This window comes from Notamacropus eugenii, chromosome 3 (assembly GCF_028372415.1).
Source record: "Notamacropus eugenii isolate mMacEug1 chromosome 3, mMacEug1.pri_v2, whole genome shotgun sequence".
In the NCBI taxonomy this organism is placed as follows: Eukaryota; Metazoa; Chordata; class Mammalia; order Diprotodontia; family Macropodidae; genus Notamacropus; species Notamacropus eugenii.
Window position 1 is genome coordinate 16305727 of NC_092874.1, and position 20264 is coordinate 16325990.

The 20264-nt window shown below is 44.6% G+C and overlaps 1 protein-coding gene across 5 annotated transcripts in view; it reads right to left on the minus strand.

Annotated features, from left to right (window-relative positions):
* OSBPL3 (oxysterol binding protein like 3) overlaps positions 1–20264 on the minus strand; it is a 135110-nt gene that overhangs the window by 99581 nt on the left and 15265 nt on the right. For all 5 annotated transcript variants that reach the window (XM_072650955.1, XM_072650959.1, XM_072650956.1 and 2 more), the window contains exon 2: positions 16999–17124. In XM_072650955.1, the coding sequence (XP_072507056.1) occupies positions 16999–17022 (24 nt within the window). In that variant the 5' untranslated portion in view covers positions 17023–17124. The remainder of the gene's footprint in view (positions 1–16998; positions 17125–20264) is intronic.

The window sequence follows — 20264 nt, forward strand, 5'->3', positions numbered from 1 at the left end:
ACTGACCTGGCTTTGAAGTCCAACTTGGCCACATTATCCAGTTGACTTTAAGTAAGTCACCCCTTTTTTGGGATCCCAAATTCTGTAGATGTAAAATGAGGACTCGATGTGGAACAGTGGAAAGATCATTGGATCTGGAGTCCAAGGACCTCTCTGTTTATTATCCATGTAACCTGGCACAAGTAATTAATTCACTCTGTCTGGAGCCCAAGTTTTTTAATTTACAAAGTGAGGTGGGGTGGGGGCAACCTGTATGACTTCCAAGATCTCTTCCATCTACTTCTATGACCAAAAGTGTCTTCAATTATGTTATGTAATGTACAGGTGCTGGAAGACCTGGATTCAAATCCCACTATGTGACCTCAGGTGAGTCACCTCTCTCTAGAACCCATCTATAAAATGAAGGGATTGGCCCAGATGACCTCCAAGAACATAGGATTCGGGTCTCTTCTGCCATTAGGTTATGTTTGCTAGTCATGTTACAGAGATAAGTCAATGGCATAGGGGCCAGACTCAAAGAGGTTGTTCTGCATTCACTGTTTTTGATTTTTTTTCTCCAGATCAAAGCTATAGAGCTGCGGAGGGCACCAAGATTGTTTTCTACCTGGGGAGTCAGTGGATCTTAGAGGTGGTCATTTGGTCTGTAAGGTCATTTGGTCCAACCTTCCATTCCTTCTAATGCAAAATTCCCCTTCTAGAACTTTTCACAACCTATAATCCTTATTGTCTGATGGAACCCTTCTAGAGACAGGGAGCTCATTCCTTTTCAAGGCAGCCTATTCCATTTTGTGGCCCCATTGGAATGCCAATTATCTGTGCTTAATGAGACACCCAAGGGCCTCTCTACCAAACTGATTCCAGATACAAAGCTATTTAACCAGACAAGCCATCTCTCCCCGCAGGGCCTCAATTTGTTAATCTGTAGAAGGAGAGAGCTGGAACAAATGATCTTTCAAGCCCTTTCCATGAAATATTCTATGATTAACCTGCAACAATGTCCCTGACACACTCATGCCAGGCTCAGGGTGACATGGTTGGACAACAGCTTCCACTCAAAATCCGAGTCTCCTTGGGTTCTGATTTTCAGTTGTATCAGAGACCTCAGAGGTCAACCAGGACAACCTGCACCCATCCATCGGGCTGAATCCCGCTCAATACTCATGCAACCTTGGTTTGAATAATTCCAGTGAGCAGGAAACTCACTACTTCTCTAGAAAACTCATCTTGGGACCAAGTTCCAAGGTAACTTCTCTCAGGCTACAGTCTTGTTGACTTTTTTCTTCCCAGAGGAAGGAATAAGAAAACCTAAAGAGCAGGTTCAGTTGGTTTTTCACAAACAATTCTTAACCCAAACAGACTTTGCTGGAGTTCCATTATAGTAAAAAGCATGGTGCAATGGAAAAATCACTCAGCCCCGTTGGAAATCTTCTTCAATTTCAGCTTTGCTGCTAACCAGCCCAGTGACCTTGGGTAAGTCATTCTATTGTTCTGGGCCTCAGTTTACCCTTCTGTCAAATGAGGGAGTTGGGCTTAACGTCCTCGAAGGTCCTTCCAGCTCTAAGTCTAGGGTCCAAATATGCAGCCTTTGAAATAGCTCCACTGGAGAAAACTTTCTGCTCCATTAGGGCAGCTGCTTATTTGGAGCTGCTGCAATTAGGAATCGAACCCTTGGGGGGCTACTTGAGGGAGCTCCAGGTGAGTAAGTGAACACAATCCCAGAGGGAAGAGGAAGGGGCCAAGGGGGAGCTTGGGCCAGTTTCCTCCAACGCACACTGGCCATTGCTTCCTTTTCATGTAGTCTGACAGCTACACAGTGGCCTGTGATTTCTGGGCAAAGCTGCTTATTTTGCTGAATTCAAGAAGCATTTTACCAAGTACTTAGAAGGCCCCAGACCCATGTGCTAGGGACTGAGGATGAAACGTTAAAATGAGCAGCAGACCCTGGCCTCAAGAAATTTCAATTCTACTGACAGACAAGTCAAGGGGGAGGGAGAGTCCAAATGAGTCAAGGCATCAGGAAAAGCTTCTTATGGGACACCGGTGCTGCTTGTCTTGGGAGCTGTTCAGGACTGCTTAGAGCACTGTGTACTGTGGCATCCTGCCTGGCATCTTTCCAGCCCCACTGGTCCAGCTATCACGAAGTGGAGGGGAAGGGTCGGTGCCTATTCGGATGGTTGACTCATTCTGGCCCATTCCCACCACTCTGAAGCCATTCTGCATGTACATGGCTGTGTATGTGTTGTTCCCCACTCCCCAAGAGAACCCAGGCTCTGGAGGTCAGGGTTGACTTCCTTTTTGTCTCTGCGTCCCCTTCATGGGACCTGGCACAGAGTAAGCCCCTGAGAATCCTTTGTTGAATTGAATGAAATGAACCAGGTATTTGCTAGTCCGGGAAATGTCTCCACAGGGAAGCGGAAGGGGGCACAGGGGAATCTGCTTGCCTTCATTCAAGATAAAAACTTTGAGCTACATGAATGTCACCAGATGCCAAAGAACTGCCACTGCTATGACCTTGGCTCAAAGAAAAGAATATTCGCTCTGCAATCCTAGAAACATATGTACGTAGATGTATGTTATGTAGATATGGATGTTTAATACATAATTATGTATGATGTATAATAAAAGGATTGTAGATTTAGAAATAAAAGGTGCCTTAAAAATCAAAGTCCTACCCCCTTATTTTACAGATGAGTTAATTGCTGACCAGAGGCCAAATGATTTGTCCAAGGTGACTCATATGGGAGAAAATCATACTTTTTCTGATTCTATCAGAGGATCTGAATCCAAATCCCACCTCTATTACTTACTATTTGTATGGGGCTCAGTTTCCATATCTGTAAAAGATGAGATCTTTGTGCAGTAAATGTCTGATCCTTCTCCCAAGGGGACCTGAGTAGGAAACTCAGGCATTCTCTCTTTAGTTAGAGGCCCCAGCAGCCCTTGAGTTCCCAGGACTTTCCTGTAGCCCACAATCAGATAGTAAAAGGGAATTTTATCAAGATCTTTGACCCGGGCAAAGGTAGGGCAGCTACGTTCTTCCAGCTGGGGCTCATGGGTAACTAACTCATCAAGGAGAGCCGGCTCACACCTACATGTCTGCTGGAGAAGGATGCTACGGGAAGCAGTGACAGACCAGAGAGCAAAAGGGACGAGACATCCTCCAGGCATGGGGCTGCTCAGCTTTCCAGAGCTGACTTTTCTCCTGAGGCACAGAAGTGAAGGATTTGAAAATCTGTCTCAGTTTGTCAATTGGAATCAGATGTTTATTTTGAGATCTGGACCAAAAGAACAGGAAATGTTACCCATTTTCTGGGGTCACTTCATTGAATTGTCAGCAGTTTGATGGGGCCACACTGGTGGGACTTGGAAGCAATCCAAAAGCAAACAGAAAATATTTGTAAAGTGCTGTGTAAACATTTGCTCTTCTTGTTGCTATTCTCATCCACACTGTCAGAACTAGGAATTTTTAGACCTGGGGGAAGATCTACAAGCTGCACCTGGGACATGTAGCAAGAAGCACATGGTTATTGGGGGTAATGACTATGGAAGCAAGACAGCAAGGGAGAGATCACTCCAGCTCCAGAGCAGCTTCCAGTTTTAACTAACTGTTCTGGCAGTGTCATGCATTATGTAACGTCCAGCAGGTGGTGCAGCATGTAGAGTGCCGGACTTGGCGTCAGGAGGACCTGAGTTCAAATTCAGCTTCAGGTAGCAGCTGGGTGATCCTGGGCAAGTGACTTGATCTCTCTCATCTGTAAAATGGTGGGGTTGTCGTGAGGCTCAAAGAAGAGAACATACGTGTCGGCTTAGGTTTTCATGTTGTGTTACAGCTTTCAATGCTCCACGGGCCCTCTGACATCATCTTCCTACTCTCCACTAATGTTAACAAGGCACCAAATAATGGACTCCCTCCCGTCTGTTTCACACACAGAGACCCAAATCCACACACAATGGAGAGTCTAGCTGATCTCAGGCTGGCTCAGGACTGTTTCTTCCAAGCTGGTCTGGCAGCTTCTTTGAGACTTAGTCATGAGAGTATTGCTAACCCACTGACTCTTAGTCACCTGAGCATAATCTCCAAATTACACCTCTTGAAATGGCCTCACCATCAGGAGACCAGCATCTCCAGCTTTGCTCACTCCTTCACTTTACTTAATGTTAACAGAGAGGACTAGTCACCTCTAGAGCCCAAGAACATCACACCAAGGCTCTGCAGAGAAATCTACCAAAATATAAACAGCTCTCCCCCAAATGGAATCCTAAATAATCTAACCATTCACGCTGAAAGAACAAAGTGAAACAAACGTCTATGCCAGTGCAATGTTAAAGCTTTTATTAAAACTTTTTTTTCAATGCAGTGGTCCACACTTTGGCATAGAGCTGTACAGGCAACCCATGGATCATAGAATCATAGCTTTAGAACAGGAAGGCACCTTAGAAGTCATCAAATCTAACACCTTCACTTTACAGATGGGGAAACTGAGGTCCAGAGAAGGGAAGTGATTTTCCTAACTTTACGTGTCAGAGGTAGAACTTGAATCCCAGCCCACACTATATCTGTAGTAACACCATAGTGAATTATTCCGTCAATATCTACCTGGTGGGCATATGTTTCAGATGCTAATGAGCCAACTCTAGAACTGAGTGAGGCAAGGCATGGGTTTGATTGCATAAGGAATGAGGCCGCCAACTGGCACACTTTTAACAGATCAAAATTGTTCACTTGTTCAAAGGCTTGGTTCTTTTCAAAGTTTTCCTATTTTCCTAATTTTTGTACATCAGTACATCATTTCCTGATGCTCATCACCCCTGTAGAACTCTCCCCTGTAATAAAGAAAAACAGTAAAACAAACTCATCACCATAGCAACTACCCATGCTGGACAGTGCATGCAACGTTCTGCAACATAGTCACCCACTTCCCAAACAAGAGGAACAAAAGTCCATCCAGATGGGCTGTGAATTCTGGATCACCAGGATCTGAGAAGAATTCAAATGATGACTAATCCCCAGGGCAACGGAAGGCACAAACGCAGTGACTTCCATGCCAGAAGCAGTGTGTTTTAGAGAAGATGCATGACTGGACCAGATGTGGAGTGAGAAGGACAAACCACTGATGGAGAAGTTGAGAGATTTTCACACTCCCCAGGACATTCAAAATTAAGAAGGATGACTGGCTTTCCTATGGAAGCCTTCCGGAAAAACATAAACAACAGTTGCACAGAATGTGAAAGGATGGAAAGACCACAGTTTGCTTTGGTGAAGGGAGTACTCACATCCACAAAGTCACAGATCCACCCAAGTAAGGATTCAGCTAACGTTTATACAGTAACTCAATGACTAGATTTTTTAAAAGAATCTTCCCTTGGTATTCTGTCTGATGTTTACATCATTTTTAGACTTCCTACATCTACAGATTTATGATGCCAACATAACTCTCCTTTGCAATCTCCTACTATTCTTTTACACTCTATCCAAGGTGGATTGGACCCACTGTTTCTGCTCCTTCGCATTTTTTAGGGACCATGATGCTCACCCCTCCACCTGGACAACCTTCTTGCATCAATGCTACCAAAATCCTTTCTCCCCTTTCTCCCCCACAGATGGGAGCCTTCTCTCCTCCAAGTCTCCATGTTATTTTTTTCGTACATGTCTCCAGCCCTTACCACATCATAATTATTTGGGTCCATGACTCACCTCCCATTATTTATCATAAGCTACTTGATGGAAGGGACTCATCTACACATCTTCTCAAGTCATGGTGTTTAGCACATATGCACAGAGAGGGCAACATGATAAAATGGAAGGGGCTGAGATGTGGAGGCAAGAAGCCTTGGTTCAAATCTCATCTCTGACACTTACTGTGTGAACACAGGTACCTTCTCCTTCAGTTTTCCCATCTACAAAATGGTGATAATGACCTCCCAAGGTTATTATGCTATGGGAACTGGATTTGTTGTTACTAACAAATATCTATTTAATTGAATCCTGTTGAGAGAATGCCCTAAAGAAGCATACAAAATAATTCATCTAATGGTTGGGGGAGGGAAGGAGGAGAGAGAGAGAGAAATCACATTTACTCCTCTATGCCTGTCTAAACAAACAACTTAGGAAGGACTTCAGAAGATACAGATTGCCCTTAACAAAGGTTGTTCCATAAATCTGCCTGAGAGATCTCAAAATATGCCAACAGACAGAGCAAATCTTTTTATGTCTGCCATCCAAAGAGACAGCACTTTCAGTGGGAGGTCTATTTAAATATGAATGGAGAGCTGAGCTGCAGCCGAAAAAAAGCATCCCCTGTGGAAGGAAACTGTGCATCATATTTCAAGAACGTCTTACCTATCTGGAGAAAAAGGAAGGGAACTCACATGCTTAATCAACAAGAGAGAATTCTGCCTCATTCATTTAGGCTCCAAGGAACATGAATTTTGAGCTGGATGGGTGGGACCTTGGAGTCCAAATCATCCAACCTACCTCCAACCTTTTCCATTTTACAGAGGAGGAGACTGAGGTCTGGAGAATGGTACTGATTTGGCCAAAGACTCACAGTTAGGAAGTCTAAGAGCCCAGATTCATAGAATCGTAGAGGTCATCTAGTTCAATCCAAGAGATCCTTTCCAGAGCTAAGTCCTTGATCATGTCATCCCTTCATTTTACAGGTGAGCAAACCATGACCAAATCGGTTAGACCCCAGCCTAAGATCATCTAGATGTAAGTATCCACAGAAGAACTGCAATCCAGCTCCTCTGACCCCCAATACAAGAAGGGACTTTCTTCCAAAAGCCGCTGAGAAGCTCTACATTACTTCACATACAGTTAAAATAGTAGGACCATTTTCTTTGCCTCCCCCACCTCCAAAGACTTCTTGACTATCTCCCCCTAGAGAGAATGGGGGGAGGGCTGGGGCATGACATGGTGTTCCTCAGTAGGACTGACTGGCTCAGGGGGGCTCAGGCTGCCTTTCCTTCAGCCTCCTCTGGAAAGTCAGGACAAGCAGAGAAGAGAGAGGAGTAATTTGAGTGGGTGGTGTTAGTTCCTTCATTTTCCAGAATAGACTGTGCTCTAAAAGAAGGTATTCATTGATGCCAAGTTAAGTGGGAGGTGGGGTAGGAGGGGGAGGAGAGACTTTGCAGAGAGAGTGATTCAATCCAGTGCAGACTGCAAGGACTCAGTGCTGAAGCTGTGTCCGAAGGAAATGCCCAAGAACGACCAAGGCCTCCGCTTAGGCTCTCCCCACTGCTCTGGGCTCCTGCTAGGGGTGGTGACAACCTGCAGTCAAGGATCTGTCTGTCAGTAGGATAACCCGAGCTGAGGGAGGGAAGCGGCCTACTCAGGTGAGGGGACCCAGGGTCCTTTGCTTCACACACCACAGCAGCAAAATGAGAACATGCAGGCCCTCCAGAGACAGACAAAGCACTCAAGTTGTTTGTGCACTAGTGTGTGTGGGGTGGCCAAGTTCATCGGTCATGGAGCTACTTGTTTCAAGAGTTCTTCTAGGACAGAACCTAATCATTCTGGCCTGTTATTCATCACTCCCCTCCACATGTTCTATGGTTCAGCCAAACTAAACCTTTCACAAACTCTATCTTCCACCTCCATGCCTTTGCAATGGCTGTGCCCTCCCATGCATGGAATGAAGTCTGTTCTCACTTCAGTCTTTTAGAACTCCAAGCTTTCTTCAGAGCTCAACTCTGCCATTGCTTCCTACACTAGCCAACCCCTAGGTTTCCAGGGCCCTCCCCTGACCCCCAACAAATGGTCTTACATTGACTTTGTGTATGTTTCTCTGCATACACGTGGTTTCCCCCTACAGAGTGTAAGCTCCTGGCGGGCACTTACATCACTGTGTCCTTAGTACCCAGCACAATGCCTGGCACACAGCAGTTACTAAATAAATATTTAGTGACAGATGAATGCAGGGACAGAGAGAGCAGAAGAGAAAGAAGAGTACACAGAAACAAAGTTGAACGGGGCCGAGGCAAAGACGGGAAAATGAAGGAAGAGGGAAATGAATAAATGAGGGGGAAAATTAAAAAGAAAAGAAAGTGATGCCCGCGGGGTAGAAGTGCTGCTAAATCCTGCCAAGCTGGCAAGACTCCAGCTCTGGGCTGAAGGGAGGTGACTGCTGTCTGAGGACCAGCCTGACTAGAGGAGAAGGAGGAGGTATTGGGTCACAAGCAAAGGACTGATATACCGAGGGATCACAATGGACCTCGGGTAAAGGGAGAGAAGGGAAGAGCCTTCTCCAGGCACCAGACCACGTTCTCCTTAGGCCTGCACTCCTGCAAGGAGGCCCTCCCATCCAGACCTAGTGCTCCCACCTTGAGCTCATCAGTACGTAGATCCAGCCACCTAACTATGCCTGCCATTCAGTCACTGACTCCCTCTGTCCAGCCCCCTTCAATCTGTCACTTTGAATCTCTGTTAGAATTTAAGATCCTTGAGGGCAGAGACTGGCTTGCATTTCTGTTCGTATCCAGAGCACTTGGTGTACAGTAAGTGTTCATTAAATGCTTTGCCCCAGTGTCCCGATTCAGTAAACTCCAGAGGCTCCCCATCACCTCCACGATTCTATCTGCAATCCTCCACGTGGCTCTTAACGTCCTTCCCCGCCTGGCCACTGCTAGCTCTCCAGTCTTCTGGGTTGCTCCTCATCTCCTGCATCCACACGCTGTCTCTGGCTGTGCCCCATGCCTGTGGTGCTGGTAAGGATAGTGTCCTCCCTCATCTCCACCTGCTGGCTTCCCCAGCTGCCTTCTAATCTCAGGTAAAACCCTGCCTTCTAATGGGAAGCCTTCCCACCCCCTCCTGATTCCAGTGTCCCCTCCCTGCTGATGATTTCCTGTCCTGTCTCTTTTTTGGTCCATATTCATTTGGGTCTTCCCTGCTAGACTGAGGGCTTCTCAAAGGCAGGCCCTGTTTTGCCTTTCTCTGGACCTCTAGAGACTAGCACAGTGCCTGCACTTAATAGACCGTGAAAAGTCAACCTCCTCTTATTTGTCTTTTGTATTAAATCTTCTGAGGAGTACAGTACAAAAGAGCTGCTTTTAGAGGCAGGGAAATTGGTCATGGAAAGGACCCAAGACCCAGAGCTAGCAGGGGCTGAGATGCCACTGAGTCCCCCATGAGGAAAGTAAGGAACAGGAACTAGCCCAGGGCCACATACTGTCTGTGGCAGGATTCAAACTCAGGTCTTCCTAACTCCACGTCTAGTGCTTTAACCACTGAGCCACCTAGCTGCATGTATGTATGTGTACGGACATATATATATGTGTGTGTGTGTATGTATAAACACATGTATGTATATGTATATACAAAAGCAAAGCACAGGGGACATTAAAAATCAAAGAAAGACAGTTTTCTCAGAAAAAGAATGTCAATGATTAAAAAAAAGTCACTTCCTACTTACATAGGTATTAAGCCTAATTATTCACCTTCGTTATGTCCCAGAGTCCAGGGCAGCATGCCTCTGGTGAACAAGGGGTTCAACGAGCCAAGGGCTGGGAGATGAGGACAGTCTGAGCAATGATACTGGGGTATATGTAATCCAGAGAAATCAATCAAGAGCCCAGCCAGGCTGGACAATACCCCTCTGTGGCCCATTGCCTTAGGGAGGTCCATGGGGTCCTAAGTGCTTTAGCTAGGGGTCCCAGAGACAGTATGTGTCAGAGGTGGGGTTTGAAAGGAGGCCTACTTCATCGCCCTCCAAAACTGAGTGCCTATACTTTCATGAGTAAAAAAGAGCATGTCAGCTGTTTGGAAAACCAACCAATTGTCCAACCACTGGTGATGACTGCAGATGGAAAACTGAAAACAAATCAACTAGGAAATGTTTGAACACAAAGACAGCCTTGGCATCTTCAAAGATCATTTTCTCTCATCTTATCAAACACAGATGTAGCCACCATGATCCCACCATGGCTCACTGCCCAGTATCCTGGGAACAAACCAGAGACTGGTGCAAGCAGCAATTTCCAAAATTTTCCCTCTGCCCTTGAATGCTGACAACATGCCTGGGCATATGAGAAACGGAAGGCAAGCCTCTCTCTGCCCCTGCCCATGCCTGACTTGGTTTGGAGGCCATGCTCACTCATCTGAAGCCCTCTGGTACCAGGCTAACTCAGGGTCTGAAGAACCTCTGAGAGTTGCCTACAGCTGTCAGAGCAAGGGGGAGAGGGTGGGCACACTCCTGACTCATGACATCAGAGAGGAGAATGAAGTCTCCCTGTTCACAGCCACTACTAACCCAAAGAGGGCCCTCCTCTGGAAATTCAGACAAAATGGCCTCAAATATCTGAAGAATCAGAAAAATGGGTCTTTTCCATCATTATTTGATCTACCAACACAGATGTGCCCCTGCTCTGCAACAAAGTGTTTTACAAAGCACTTTATAATAATTGTCTCATAGTTTTCATCTTCATAATAACTCTGTGAGGTAGATACTAACATTATTCCCATTTTATAGTTGAGGAAACTGAGGCAGGCAGCAATTCAATGATATGCCCAGGATCACACAGCTAATAAGTATCTAATTTGGGATTTTATTTAAGGTCTTCCTCGATGGTGTGTGTGTGTGTGTGTGTGTGTGTGTGTGTGTGTGTGTGTGTGTGTGTTCTGGCTCTCTTTTTAGACATCAGTTTCACCATCGGTCTTACCTAATATACTTCTACTTGGTAGTAAAAAACAGAAAGTTGTGATATATAAGCTATTAGCTGGGGCTGAGGAGAACTCTGGATCTGGAACCAGAAGATACAAGTCCAAGTGCTGGCCCTGCTAGTCATTCCATGTGTGGCTTGGTTTTCTCCTTCATCAGTTACAGGGCTGGCCTATTTGAAGGTGTGGTTTTTTTTCCTGGAGCATGGATTCCTTAAGTAAGTATTGCTCAGGTGCTCCTGACTTCATCATCCTAAGTGATCTTGCCTCTCCCTCAGGACGTCCAACCAGCCACTAATCGGATGTAGGTGGCTGAGTCCAGATTCGGCCGTTTCATGACAGTTGGTTAGACCAGAACTTGGTCTGTATACAGGCAACTCAGACACACTCTCCGCCCATGTCCACCTCTTGTATCTGTTTCAGGCACAGATGCTTCCTGGATCATCCAGCTTGGCTGGATCTCAAGTCAAGCCTTCTGCTGATTTTCTCTTCTTATGCCCTCTGGGGAAATAACCTTGGGAGTCTTCTGTCATCTTTTTCCATAAGGCATAGAAGCCTCCTAGCTGCCTTGGCTCCCCATGAGAAAGGAGATTTGTGAGTGTTTCCTGACTAAGACCCTCTGTCTTTTTTATCAGCTTTGGGGCATGAATCAAACTTTCTAGATGTCAGTCAGAATCAATGTCATTGCTTTTGTCCGTTTGAGAGAATTCATCTTGGGTTCAGATGTGTTGGGATGCAGCCCATCCACCTGGCACCTCTTCCTTATCTTTCTCCTTTCTTCCAGTTTGGCACTGACTGGACACAGACAGCTGTTCCTAAAAGACTAAGCTTTTGTGCCAAATTGAATGGCATTTGTATGTTCCCAGCCAGAACAAAGTTTATTTTGGCTCTCGCTTCACCCTGCTGGCTTCCTCCTTTCTAAACCAATTGTTTGACTGGAGAGGGTCATGTCACTCCCTAGGATCAGTTAGGCTAGCACCTAACATGAGAAGGAACCTCAGAGGCCAGCTACACCAACCTTCTCAATTTACAAACAAGGAAACCAAAGTTCAGAAAGCATGACTTGTCCAACATCCCATGTAAGTGAAGTAGGAAAGATGGGATTTGAATACAGAGCTCTCCGACTCCAAACCCAGCCCAAGAAGCTTCTGAAAGAAAGTTAAATGCTATCAAAAAACCTGCAAGGATCATACATTTAGAAGGATTATCCTTTATTTCTTCTCTGAGAGTGGATAGTATAATAGAACTCATCAGGCAAGATAGAGGCAGGTGAAAAATATATCAGCTAAAAATGGACTGAACATCAGTTGTGAGAATTTCATCCACTCCCAAGATCCCTGGATAGATCTGAGTTACTGGCTTACTCCAGCAGAGCTTACTGGAGCCAAAGTAAAGAAGCAAAACTAGTGAAGCAAGACAGAGAAAAAGAAAAAGCCATGACTAAGTGAAAGAAGGATTAGAAATTTGAAATTTTGACACACTGGCACTTTCAGGCTACTCATTGAGCTCCTGGATCCATTCACTGGCAGATGCAAAGCCTGAGTTGTCCCTTGGCTTTTGTAGTCATGGGTCTGCACAGAAATCTTTTCTTCCTCCAGAAAGAGGGGGCGCTATTTTTCCTGCAGTTTCCCCAAGAACTAGCACATAGTGAGGTCAAAAGTAGGTTCTAAATGCTGTTAAAGCAAATGTAGTCCCATAATGAATAAATCATAGCCATAACTGTAGGAGGGAGAAAAGTATGAGCTTGCTTCTTCTCTGTGGATCTGTGTTCACCCAGAAATCTGGTTTGAGTCCAACTCTAAAGAGATTGGATTGACAAATATCAAATCACTCCAATTCATCACTGTTACCTCTTTCATGTCCAAGCTGTAGACTGGATGGTCCCGGAAGGCAGGAAATGTTCGTTCATCTTTGTTCCCCAGTGCCCAGGCTGGTCTAGAGAAGGCACCTACTTGCTGGTTGAATTGCACTTAATTGGATCTTTCAGAAAGAATGACAAATGAACGATCCTGCTTGTACATGTGATGTTCCCCTGGTTAATGTAAGCCCTTGAGGACTGGATTTGTCTTCTTTTTTTTGTTTTTGAATCTTTAGCCTGAAGGTACAGTGCCTGGCACACAGCAAACAGGTTTGTTTTTTTTTTAAGTCTGTTGAAATAAATCACAAATGAGTGACTTGTCTAATGTTACACAGGTAACAAATAGAAAAGGCAGGATTTAAGCCCAGGCCCTCAGAATCCCTAACTAACCTCCCCAACATGCTGCCCCATGTACAATACAGACCAGTCAGTATAAAAGGAAGAGGTGTGGTCCATATGTGGACAGAACAACATATCCCAACCAGGGATCACACTCAGGCACTTCTATACAGCAGAAGGTGGCTTTTCCAAATGTCTCAGCCACAGATGGAAAAACGACCTCAGAGGATTGACAGGTTTGTTTGTCTTTTTAAAAACTGTGTTTCATAGTAATGGCATTATTGTAAGGAGGATCATCTCCGAGAGACTTGGCTACTCTGATCAATACAGTGACCTAAGATGATTCCAAAGGACACTCTCCACCTCCAGAGAGAGAACTGATAAACTGAGTGCAGATTGAAGCACATTTTTTTACTGTTTGTCTTGTTTTGTGTGTGTGTGTGTGTGTGTGTGTGTGTGTGTGTGTGTGTGTTTTCTTCTGCAACATGGCTGATATGGAAATATGTTTTGCATTATTTCATTTGTATAATATTGCTTGCCTTCTCAACAGGTGGGAGGGAGAGAAATTGATTTGATTATAAAATCAAAATTTTATAAAAGGAATGGTTTTCATTTTTACATGCAGCTTGGAAATATTTAAAGAAATAAATAAATTTTTAAAAAGACTGTGTTTTACTTGGCAATTTGAGAACACACTAAGCCAGGTATTGAGAAACTCAATGTTCTTTGCCATTCAAAATGGAATGTTGAAGGTATCAAATGCTTTCCGAGCTACATGCTATTTTCATTAACTTCAAGGAAAACTCTTATCCCTTTTGTTGACTTTTAATAATAAATCTCACATAGCAATGCTGAATGAAGTTTTTATTAAAAAGTTCTCAACAATAAAAGCTTCAGGGAAAAAAACCCATTCTGTCAGGGTGCTGACAGCTGAGATCTCAGAGTCAAACCAGAGAAGTGACTTCTCATTACATTGCCCTCAACAGGGATTATGGTATTTGCACCTACTGGCATGGCAAGGTTTGGAAGGTACTTTCTAATATCACATTATAGATTCCAAACCAGTCTGAGGTCTACTGAAAGAAACTGAACAGAAAGAAGAGGCAGCCTTCAGGAAGGGAGCCTGGGGTGATGGCCCTCAGCTGGGGCTTGACTAGACAAAGGATGCATTTGAAAATAAGAGAATATTAGACTGTGGAGAGAAATGAGGAAAGAAGTAGTTTCAAAGAAACCCAGGAAGATTTTTATGAATGGATGCAGAGTGAAGTGAGCAGAACCAGGAAAAAATGTATCAGATAACAATGTTGTAAAAATGAAAACCCTGAAAAACTTAAAATCTCTGATCAGGGCAATGATTGTCCACAGTTTCAGGGGACCAGTGATGAAAGATGCTGCCTGCCTCCTGATAGAGAGGTGAAGGACTCCAGAAGAAAGAGGTGGACACCTTTGGACATGGCTGATGTGAGAATTTATTTTTCTTGACTCTTTTTGTTTTGTTTTCTTTTTGTTACAAGAGTTTTTTTTTTCCTTTTTCTAATGTTGGGGAGAATGAAGATGATTAGGGATAGGACTTCCCCCTTCTCAAAAAGAAAAGAAAAAAGATAACCAGAAGAATGCCAGAAGGACTCACAAACAAACAGGAAAGTGTTGCAAGTTTCATGTCAAACTTATACACTTCAAAGTAAATGCAACTTCTACATGATGGAGATTTGCAATTTCATGCATAATCCTTCTCCTGTCTTCAGTGTATATAGACATACTCATTTTATTTAGTGTTTGCTAAGTTCAGAATTTTTTAAATGATATGAAAATAATCGCTAAACTTGGAAGTTCCTAAATGGATGAGGCTGTGTGATACATTGGAAAGAGCTCTCGATTTGGAGTCAGAGGTCCTGGGTTTAAGGCTCAGCTCTCCCTGAGCTCTCTCCACCTGACTTTGGGCAAATTCCCTCCCCTCTCTGGGCCTAAGTCTCTTCATCTATAAAATGAAGCAGGTGGACTAGATGCCTTCCAAGGTCTGGTCTAGCTCTTGTTTTATGATCCCTATGCCAACAGCCATCACATACGCATGCACACACACACACACACACACACACACCAACAACAACAACTAAAAATTAATCTAAGTATCTTAGACATGATCTAAAAGGAGCCAGCTTTGCCAGACCCTCATGAGTCCAGGAATCCCCAGGTATCTCCACCTTCTCTTCTAGAAGTCAAGGGTAGCCTCTATCTCAGGACCATTGGCACTGCTGTGAGCTTGAGTTAAGCCTCCACAACTACTTCTTCCTCTCCAAGGCCATTCATAGAAGGGGAACCAAACCATCAGCCTCAGAGAAGCAGATAATTAAGTCAGGCTCCTGTCCGAGTCACTCAGTGACTTGACTCATGGGCTTTCATCAGCTAAGAGAACACCTCCACTCCCTCCCTCCACCACCACTGGAGCAAAGGACTGAGGTGCCACTTCATCCACTCAGGAGACCTCACCAGCATGTGGGCCTCTCCTTCGGTCTGAGAGCCAAGCCCTGACTTCATTCTTTACTCACAGTGGTTTCCCTCTCCTAGAAGCTTGATGTCAAGTTAACGAGACTTTGGTCAACATCATAAAAATGCGATTACTCTGACACAGGCCTCCTGATTAATAAGGCTGGACGATTCACCTTGAAGGACCAAGGTGAGTATTTTTCCTGCACACTCAGATACTTGGAGTGTTTGCTCTGAAATGTTTCCAACTGTTTCATGTTACCTCTTATCTCTCCCACAGGGAAAAATTAATATAATAATGGTTCACCCAGGGTTCATCTAAGCACTTTCCAAACCAATTCAATCAAGCAAACATTGGTGGTTCAGTTGCATCCGACTCTTCATGACCCCTTTTGGGGTTTTCTTGGCAGAGATACTGCAGTGGTTTGCCATTTCCTTCTCTAGCTCATTTTGCAGATGAGGAAACTGAGGCAAACAGGGTGAAGTGACTTGTCCAAGAGCTAAGTGTCTAAGGCCAGGTTTGAACTAAGGTCTTTGATTCTAGACCTGACTCTCTACCCACCTCGACATCAAGCTGCCAAGCATTTTAGCATAAACTGTATCAGTTTTTCAGCCAAGGTAAGGAAACCGAAGCCTGAAAAAGTGAAGTAATTTGTCCAAGGTCACAACAACTAGCCAGCAGCACAGTCAGGCGTTCAGGTTCCAGATGTACTGTCTCCCCCACCAGAGGGTGAGCTCCCGAAGAATAGGGACTGTTGGAATTACCATGCCGTTTGACTCCCCAGTGCTTCGCGTGCACACAGTCGGTGCTTATTAAATGTTTCATTCGCTCACTCACTCATTCATTCTTTCAGAAACTAAACACAGTACTCTTTCCAGCACAACACAATCCAACGATTCAAAGCAAAACCCAAACAATCCTTGCCCCCATGGAGCTCACAGCCTTGAAGGCAGGAGAGGGTCTCACGATCCTCTTCACACAGAGCTCAGCAGTGAGAGGGATGCAGCAGGCATTCAAAAGGATCCACTTTGCTTCATTGCAACAAACCTATATTAAGTGCCTACTCACTTCTCAGGATCAATTTCCCCATCTGCAAATGGAGACGACACTTCAGGACCCAGTTCCCGAAGCTATTTCGAGGTTCAAACAAGATAACATATGGAAAATGCATGGCAGACCTTCAACTTTTATAAACACCAGTCTCTGAGATCACTTTTCGTACCAGCAGCAATGCTAACTTATATCCACGACCTTTCCTGCTCCCCCAGTTGCTGGCAACCCTCCCAAATTACTTTGAATTTTCTTTGTAGATAGTTTGTATTTTCTTATTCACGCTGGTTCCCCCACAGAATACAAGCCATGTGAGAGCAGGGTCTGCTTCATTTTTGTCTCTTCCTCAGGCCCCCCCTCGCAGAGTGGCTAGTGCAGAGGAGGAATTCAGAAATGTTTATTGATGAATTACTGAATTATTCTTACAAAGACAAAAAATGAATTCCTACTTTCAGAGAGCTTATGATCCATCAGACGTTTCATTACAAGCTGCTGGATGGTCCATCCCCCACACAAAGTGCATCACCACTTTGCTTTAGAACTTGAGGTAGCAATTGGTAAATGACTAATAGCTGTGGCCTCACCAATGCCAACCTGTGACCAAAGTCCTACCTTATCTTGCAGGCTTGCAGCCATCCCAGATGAGAAGCACACCCAAGAAGGTCCCCAGCTGCTGAGACCTCAGTTAGAGCCTTGGTGAGGGGGGGCAGGAGAAGGCAGCTTCTCCCTCAGAGATTCCTGAAAATAAAAGAGAAGGTTCAGTCAGACAGATAACTCAAACACATGCTCTGTAATTTCCCAACACTTCTTTGTATCATTGGTGTTCAGCACAGTGCCTGGCACATAGTCGGTGTTTAACAAATGCTAGGTAACTATAATAAACACAGAAATCATTTTTTTAATTTAAAGTTTACTTCTTTCACATAAAAATCTGTTTTCTTTCCCATCTTCCCCTTTCACATAGAAGAAACAAAAAACAAAACCCTTGTAGCAAACATACCTAGATCCACATGGGCAGCTAGGTGTCACCTTGGTGGATTGCCAGGCCTGAAGTCAGGAGTTCAACTCTGACCTCAGACACTTCCTAACTGGGTGACCGTGGGCAAGTCACTTTACCCTGTTTGCCTCATTTTCCTCGTCTGCAAGATGAGCTGGAGAAGGCAATGGCAAACCACTCCAGGATCTCTGCCAAGAAAACCCCAAATGAGACCACCAAGAGTCAGATCCAAGGAAGAACTAACCAATCAATCCGCAATCTACTATGTGCCAGGTATTCTACTAAGCTCTGGGCACACACACAAAAAAGGCAAAAGACAGTCCTTGCCCTCAAGGAGAGTACTGTAATGGGGGAGACAATGTGCAAACAAATACGTACAAAGCCACCTACAAACAGGACACATAGGAAATAATGAACAAAATGTCCAAGGCCATCAGCAATGGGATAGGGTCCATGATTGGTCATTCTATTTCCAGCTTGGGCAAGATAAAGAGTTGTGAGTGGGAGACAAAATTAGACAAATACAAAGATATTTCAGGAGCAGTTAAGACTAATAACCTGGGAAACTGAGAAAAGACCTCTGTATCACCTCCGGAGCTATGCCACAAAGGGTGAGGAAGGGGAGCTTTCTGGGTACGGGAACCCTGTATGTGCCAAGATTCAGAGACCAGGATGGAACAGTCAGTAGAGAGACCTGTGAGCAGGCCAAGCCAGGAAGGGGAGTGAGATAGCAGAAGAGTGGAAGGGTGGCTGGCAGCCAGACAGGGAGGAGAGGGGGGAGGCCTTTAGGGCAAGTTTCTATTTTATGGGATTTTCAAGTATGTTGGTGCTGGTAAATACCAGTCACATCTGGGTTTTAGGAATCCTGCCTCGGCAGCTAAGTGGAGAATAGGCTGACCTCACATGCCCCTTCTAGCATTCCTAGCAAAGATTCCTAGGAATCCTAGATTCTACAGGATCCTTTGTTTTTTCTTAACAAATGCCTGGGATTTATCTAAATGTGCTGCGTTCTAAGAGGTGACAGGTCATACTGAATTAGAAGCTAGGATGGCCCACAGAAAGCCGTGGTTCAGGTTCTCCCTCTGACACTTGCTAAGCATTTGATTCTAGGCCAGCCCTAATCTTTCTTCACCTTAGACCCCCCCCCCCCTTCAGCACCCCAAGACTTACTTCCTAAGTCCTGCCTGGGTTGTGATCCCAGGTTCCCACACCCAGAGCTACTCCTGCCCACCAGATACAATCCCAGATCCTTTTCTAAGTCATACTAATAAACTCCAGGGTGGGGCATCATACAAGTACTTTAATTGAGATACTATCTGTAGCATGGTAGGTCCTTAATAAATGCTTTGTTCCTTAATCTGAGCACTTTTCTGAGCTTCTGTCTGGTGAAATTAATAAACTCTAATAAATCCTTTGTTTTCAAAAACACTGAGAAGTTTTTGGATATCTCACTTCCTTTTACATGAGGAGCTCTGGACCTTCATGGAATATGGTGGCCCATACTCTAATTAAGTGTGGTTTTGTTTATGAATTTTAATTTTAACACTACATTTATATCCCAATAATTGTCACCCACACAGTACCCATCCTTATTGCAAACAATAAAGCAGTTCAACCAAACCGACCAATACCACCACAACTGAATATGCACCACTCCACGCCCATGGGCCACCACCTAACGAGGACACCTATGCTTCAACATCAGAGGTCTGGGACCAACTTCGATTATTATTGTAAAGCCCAAGGCCCAGCGCACGGTATCTGCTCTACAAATATTAGCTATTACTGTTGGTATTGGTGATGATGATGATAGCAGCCCTTTAAAACTTGTAAAGTGCTCGATATGGATTGTCTCATCTCATCCCAGGGAAGAACTGGGAGTGGGGGCTGGGAATTTGGGTTTGCAGAGTTACAGGGATGATGAGTAGACTCGTGGGGAAACAGACGAACACTTCCCGGCCAGAAGTAATGAAAGTTTTGATTTGATTGTGGTTCCGGAAATGGAAAAGGATGGGGGAGGGGAGGGCCAGCCTTACATGGAGGGATTTGACCATGGGGAGAAGGAGGCAGCCCAGGGTGGGAGTTCTAGAGATGAAAGGGTTAAGACCTCAGACCATGGCTCAGAAAAACACCAGGGAGTAAAGGCAAACCCGGCTAGGACAGACTGAAACCATGGACTCAGTCCAGGGAGTGTGCCAGCCACCAGACCACCAAGGGTGCCAGCCACCAGACCACCAAGTGTGCCAGCCACCAGACACTTCTATCAGAGCTCAAACTTGATGCAAGAGTCCCCTTCCCTGGCTTCTCTGTTCCCATTTGACAGTTTACCCTTCTTATGAGCAAAAGGACCTCCCACCATCAGGGCATGATTTCCCTTCTCTAAAATCCCATGGAAATCATTAACTGCTTTCCCAGGCTACCTTGGAGTCATGATTGGAAGAAAAGTGTGGGCAGGTCAGGGATCCTGCTCTGAAAGAGGAAGCCACAAAGCCAAAGATCCAACTCCTGGGTCAGTAGAGTTCCAAAAGTGAGATGCAAAACCTCGAGCCAAAAGAAAAAATAAGGAGATGAGGGGGAGAATGAGCATTTCGTTTTCTTTTCCTTTTTTTTTCTTTTGTATAGCTCTGACTGTTGGGACATTTTTCTTTACATAAAATGAGAAATTCTTTGATTAGTGTCAATGAACTTTATACATATATATACATATATTGCACATATATTACATACATGTATATCGGACAAACGTTTCTTTAGCAGTACCAAAAACTGATGACTGTTTTTTAACCAGCTTTGTGCCAAGCAACAACAGAACAAGAAAACCCTGGTCCCAACACACGCAGATGCTGAGACTCATTCAGCCGAGATTGTTGTAAAAGGCTGG